The 6,107-nt window shown below is 42.9% G+C and overlaps 1 protein-coding gene across 6 annotated transcripts in view; it reads left to right on the top strand.

The window, feature by feature from the left end:
• Positions 1-6,107, top strand: part of nfatc3a (nuclear factor of activated T cells 3a) — a 58,709-nt gene that overhangs the window by 13,016 nt on the left and 39,586 nt on the right. For 5 of the 6 annotated variants that reach the window (XM_035651969.1, XM_035651968.1, XM_035651974.1 and 2 more), the window contains exon 2: positions 4,005-5,187. In XM_035651969.1, the coding sequence (XP_035507862.1) occupies positions 4,005-5,187 (1,183 nt within the window). Of the gene's footprint in view, positions 1-2,202; positions 2,323-4,004; positions 5,188-6,107 lie in introns of those variants that run through there. The other variant, XM_035651973.1, reaches the window with a different exon arrangement.

Below are 6,107 nucleotides of genomic sequence, written 5' to 3'. Positions count from 1 at the left end.
CTCCTCTCCTCTGCTCTGCTCTCCTCTCCTCTCCTCTCCTCTCCTCTCCTAGAACCTACCATCCTAAGGTGACTGGTGTTTGGCTCTGACAAGGGGGTTTCCCACAACCCACCCCTTTCCTCACACTGGAGGGTTTTAGGTAGCAGGCTAATCTTATCTCAGGGCAAGGAGAGGGCTGTGGGCCAGGTAACATGGTCGGCCCCTGTCTGACCCTCATCTGTGCAACACGGCCCCCTTACCTCTCTTCATCGTGTATTATGATGGGTAAAAATAGAATATGACAGAATATGGAAAATGACATGGCAAATAAAAAATGTGTTATTTGAACCTGCTAAAATCAAGCAGACTAAATGAATGTTATACCACTGACACTGTACGTCAACCCAACAGAGGGATTTCTAATCTGTTATCTGAGGAGACTGAGAAAGAGACAAACCAGAGACAACTTACTGCTCTCATTACTATCACCGGGCCAACACAGAATCTAATACAAAGTCCAAGACTCCCACAGCATAATATGCTTTTAAGATATATATTTTAATGCATCATGCATTTCATCCAAATCCAACTGGTAGACTTGCGGCTCTGCTTTAGGTTTTAAATATATGCCAAAGCACATCAATTTTGGTATGCCATTACTTGTGGGGGAAAATGTACCAGGCACAAACTGTGACTACTGTATAGTCTTTGTCTGTGTTATTTATCGTATTAACACACGCATCACGATTTACCAACATAAAAGCACAGAGAACACTTCATTGCGACTTAATTTGCACGCAGAATTTGATTGTAATTAGCACCTAATTTACTAAGGTAGCAGCTCATTACTCAGTCAGCACCTGGGACTGCCCCCGTCCTACCATGACTGCATTTAATGCTTTTTTGGTGTGATTCTTCAACAGGGATACAGTCGGCGTGTCAGAAAATCAAAGTTATAAATTCAGAAACCAATTATTACTGGGGCATTTCTTTAGTACGCAAGGTGTTGATACCTTTCCACGGCACATAATGATCCTTACAAACACCTCTTGCTTTTAGCTATTTTACATTTAAACTCCTCATTATTCTCTACAGGTCCTACCTGCCACATGATGCTATTACTGGCTTGGTTGCTTCAGTCACATGCTGGTGTTGACGTGTGTTTTTGTGCACTAGCTCAACTACCCCAATCCCCCTATAATCTGCATTTCTTGACAATAAAATGTCGTTTCAGTGGCATCCTCTAAATATGTCTTCAAGTATGTTCCAGTATAATTGTATGTGTCTTTTTACCACTGAGGATTTTGGCCTGTTACAGCTATCTATCTATATATATATATATTGTAATAAAACATTTTTGAGATTAGAATGCACATTTGGGCATTCATTGTCCATCATTTCTAGCTTTCTGGCTCCTTAGGAAACTTTAACAAAATAAGCTACACCAATGTCCTCACTGCATCCATCTCTTCAGTATATATATGACACATTTTTGACAAATATAGTATTAACTTACTGTATAATATCAGGGAGAGGCAATTTTACTGTTAAACCCTGTTTCTGTTGGTAGTATTTACATAATCACCGGCTTGAGCTGTCCTCTGTCCATCTCTTTTTTATTTATTTATTATTTAGTGAACTGTGCTAATTAAGTCATTGATGGTTCGCCTGTCACACCCATTTAGAAAAGCATCTCTATCAGGACAGCACATAGACACCTATAGTCTCTCTGAATGAGTCTCTAGGATAGTGGCTTTTGGAAGCTTTCCTTCTTTGGAGACCTGTTTTTGATTTTTTTTTAGAAATGTTTCTATTTTTATTGTAAGTGTTGTTTTTGTCTTTTTTGTTCATAGAGGAAGAAGGAAAGACACATGAAATGGATTTACTATTATAATCATTATAATTATCATCATTACGATTACAGCCGATAGGAATATTTTTCTACACATAAAACAAAAAAATTGTAGAAACTCATGTCACTATAATACAATCGGTGATGTTTCGGTTTTCTTTGAGCATGGTATCGTGTATATTGCAGGAGACAAAGTTTCTTTTTCTTTTCTTCCCTTTTCTCTTTCTCACGACTTTGTTTTCCTTCTCTTGCTCCTTGTCAGTCAGTCAGATGCTGTCGTCAGAGGATCCACTGCTGGGTCTTGTGACAGGCAGGCAGGGCCAGTGTGAAGCCGAGCAGCTATAAATAAAGAGCCTGCTGCTGCTGCCTCTGTTGCTGCTGTTGGATAGAGAAGATAGGAGGACAGACACTTAAAACCTTCTTTTTTGTTTTTTGAAATTTCCTTGAGACTACCCCTTAATGTCTGATTTGACAAAGCTGTCATATCACTGGTATGTTACCGTTTAAAGTCACAGGGAACAAATATGGGAACTTAAATTAACATTGTTAACTGTTTCTCCGTGCTTGACAGTTTGACAAAGATTTTAGTTTTGTGGTAGTTAAGTTATATATTTATTCAGTTTTTCAGTTGGTTTCTTATTTGTAGACAGGTAGGCCCATTCAAGAACATGGGGAAGTGATGTGTGATGATTTCACAACCTTTTCCTGTACAGACTATACTGTGGTTTTAAGCTAGATTTTCTGAAGGATTTAATTTTTAGTCTTTTCCTTTCACACTAAAGCAGAAGTTATTCACCATAGCTTGAGGGCCAAAGACAGGACCTGACCGGAAAGCCGGTGTTAAATAATGCTTGCTTTATTTAATTTTTTGTGTTACTATTTGCAATAGGTTATATGGTGTATTTTATTTTGTTCTAAAGTTGAGTTTTGGTTAAGTGAGTGGTACTGCGAAAAAGTAAAGAATGAGCTTTAAAGTTGTGGCCTCTGCTGTACTTAGTGCACGACACATACAACTTAATTATGACAAATGAAAATCAGCATGAGAAGACAATTCTGATGTTTCTGGATAAATCAGATCCATTCTCAATTCCTAATGTGTTTCTAACGTGAAAATGTCTGAAATTAAATTTTCTCATGTGAAACACTGGGAAGAGGGGTTACTCCCAATGGAGCAGCAGTGCATAACTGGAAGTTTATCAATAACCTCTAACAGAGTAGTGCCAATGCGGACAATGGGCTCTTGTCTATTTGTTTGTGTGTGGGTGTGTGTGTTTGTGTGTGTACTTACTGCCTGTGCCGGATGACCTTTGGTATAAATAGCCTGCCGGCGCTAGCTGTGATGACAGCCGACAGCACGCACCGTTGTGTGAATTTGTTTCCTGAGTAGTGCTGTTCATCGGTTATCCCTCTTGGAACAAGGCCTGTATGACTGCCTGCTACCCAGCAACACTCTGGCCTCTAATTTCCTGAACCTGGGCTCAATTGCAAGCGCAAACTCAGGGCGCAACCGCACCTGGGTCTGTGACCAAATAAATGTATGCAATTTTTGGCAACCAGATGCCAAGTCCTAATTCTGGTGTGGCTCAGTAAGTGGATTTATAATAATGACTAACTCCATCTTCTCCTCTTATCCTTTTTAAAAGCAACAGACAGTTAAATAGGCCAGGAGGAGAGTCCAGACCACTTCTCTGTTCTCTTAGTTCCAAGCCACAAATATAAAGCAACCCAAACAGTAATATACGACACCTTAAATATGCTGTCTTGGTTGACTTTGGGTTGGCTTCATAATAACTGTTTCATTTTGGGTCTCATGTGCTGGATTGAAGAGCCAACACAAGCTCCATTCTTTGATGAAAATCATGTCCTTATTTGTTTTTCACTGTGTACTCTTGGCTGCTATAGTTGTGACCGATTTTCACTGCCATGGGGATGATTACAGGGTGGGTTAGATGCAAATAACTGATGTGTAAGCTATGAATACTAGTGTGTTGATCTGCAAAAACACAACCTTAGATGTACCACTATATTCTGCACCATAAGTATGTTTTGTATATTTGTATTACTTTTTATTGTACTTCTTCATGAACCCAGTGAAGTCAACCTTCAGCAGTAATAACTGAAAATATTTTCCAGATTGCTGTATCTTACTCTTCTCTCCCCTTTCTTCTCCTAGATCTGGAGCCTGATGACAACACATCGTTCTACATCCTAAATGTGGGCCAGCCCCAGTCTATGGTCACCAACCACCAGTCTATTGGCCTGCCTCGTCATGGCATGCAGTCCCACTCGCAGGTCATCAGCACTTCCCCGCGCTTTCAGTCACACAAACCAGGATCTGAGCCTCCAAGCTATGAGGTACACGACTCCAAGTACGGCACCTCCCCCCTGCTGCCGTCTGCTCCCGTGGAGGCACCGAAGGCCTTTGAGTGCCCCAGTATCCAGATCACCTCTATCTCCCCCAGCTGTCAGCAGGAGATGGATGCCAATGAGGAGGATCTGAGGGCCAATGGCCCCGACGGGGAGTACCACGGTGACAGGCCCCTATCCAGAGACCACCTGTATCTGCCCCTGGACCACTCCTACCGGGACTCTTCGCTCAGCCCTAGCCCATGCAGCAGCCTTTCCTCTAGGAGCTGGTTCTCTGATGCCTCCTCCTGTGAATCATTCTCACATGTCTATGATGATGTTGACTCAGAGCTAAATGAAGCGGCCGCCCGGTTCACCCTGGGCTCCCCTCTTACTTCCCCAGGCTGCACCTCCCCTCAAACCAGCGGCGGAGTTTTGGAGGAGCAGCCTCACTGGCAGCACCAGCACCCTGCCTTTGTGCACCACTCCCACTCCATCACTCTGTCACCCCGACAGTCCCCTTGCCACTCGCCACGCACCAGCGTCACCGATGAAAATTGGCTTAGCCCGCGGCCACCTTCCAGGCCCTCCTCACGTCCCACCTCACCCTGTGGGAAGAGGCGCCACTCTAGCGCCGACATCTGCTACCCCACCTCATTGTCTCCTCATCACTCACCCACACCCACACCAGGACCTTCACCTAGGGGCAGCGTGACGGAGGACACCTGGGTTGGCAGTCCTTCTGTAGGAATGTCACCGTTCCAGTGCTGCCCTTCTGAGGCAGACATCCCATCCAAGACAAGGAAGACCTCACAGGACAGAACAGCAATGCAGACTGGAAAAGGGGATCTGGGGCTAGATGACCAAGGAAATATGTCTCCTAATCTAGACTCCCCTTCAGATGAGGCCCTGCACAGCCTGAAGAAGGATGGGCCTGGGGAACAGTTCCTCTCAGTGCCCTCTCACTTCTCATGGAATAAACCCAAGCCTGGTCATACTCCTATATTCAGGTAAATGTGCTGATGTTGAGGAGAATAAGCAGAAAAAAAATGGATTTTTCTAGTAACAATGATTCATGCTGACGTAGACAACTAGGGTTTTATATTTTCAAATGTCACCAAGCACTTTCTCAACTGGTTGAAAGAAGTTTCTGTTGCAATCAATTTGTTCTATTTTACTTCCTGTTTGAATTTGAGAAAGACTTGGTGACAGTCATGACTGCAATATTAGTGTGGAATAGATTCTTGATGCATACATCCTGAAACTTAAATGTGTTTTTAACTTGGAGCCAAAACCCGCTGTGGCGATAACTGCCTCTTTATCAGTATTTTTTGTGAATTATTGATGCAATCACCACTTGGCAAGACAGCACATGTCATCAATCTTAAAAGCAATTAGTAGGTCAAGGCTAAACAATAGACCTCAGTGGTGAATTGTTTTGTATAGTGTTCAGGGCTGTCATAAAGATTGAAAACCCCTTTTGATCTAGGAGAGAAGTCTAAACATGGCAGTCCAATAAATTAATATCAAATAGCAAGGTAGATAACTTATAGGCCTGTTGATGGCACTCTGCCGATCAATGTTCAGCAAAGGGGGAACTTTGAGCTTTGTATCAGTAGTATAAATCTGTTACACAGTAGAATAATACAAGTTTTTTAGTGTGTAAAGGGAAACACAGGGACACACACCACACCAACTCCTCCAAACACACGCACACATGCAAATAGACAGGAAGAATCTCTACATTAAAGAGTGATGGGTGCAATCAGAAACTCATAATGGAGTTTTTTTTAGGAGAGGAGTCGGCTATCTGTTCTCCAATGTGTGCAGCAGATGAAGGCATGGCCTTGTTTGTGTGCACTGGCCCCTAGCACTGTAAATCAGCACAGGGCACATATGGCAAGGGGGCCACCACACACACACACACACA

This window comes from Morone saxatilis, unplaced genomic scaffold (genome assembly GCF_004916995.1).
Source record: "Morone saxatilis isolate NCDOM2014 unplaced genomic scaffold, NCSU_SB_2.0 Contig11, whole genome shotgun sequence".
Lineage (NCBI taxonomy): Eukaryota > Metazoa > Chordata > Actinopteri > Moronidae > Morone > Morone saxatilis.
This window is presented reverse-complemented; position numbering and strand designations above follow the sequence as displayed.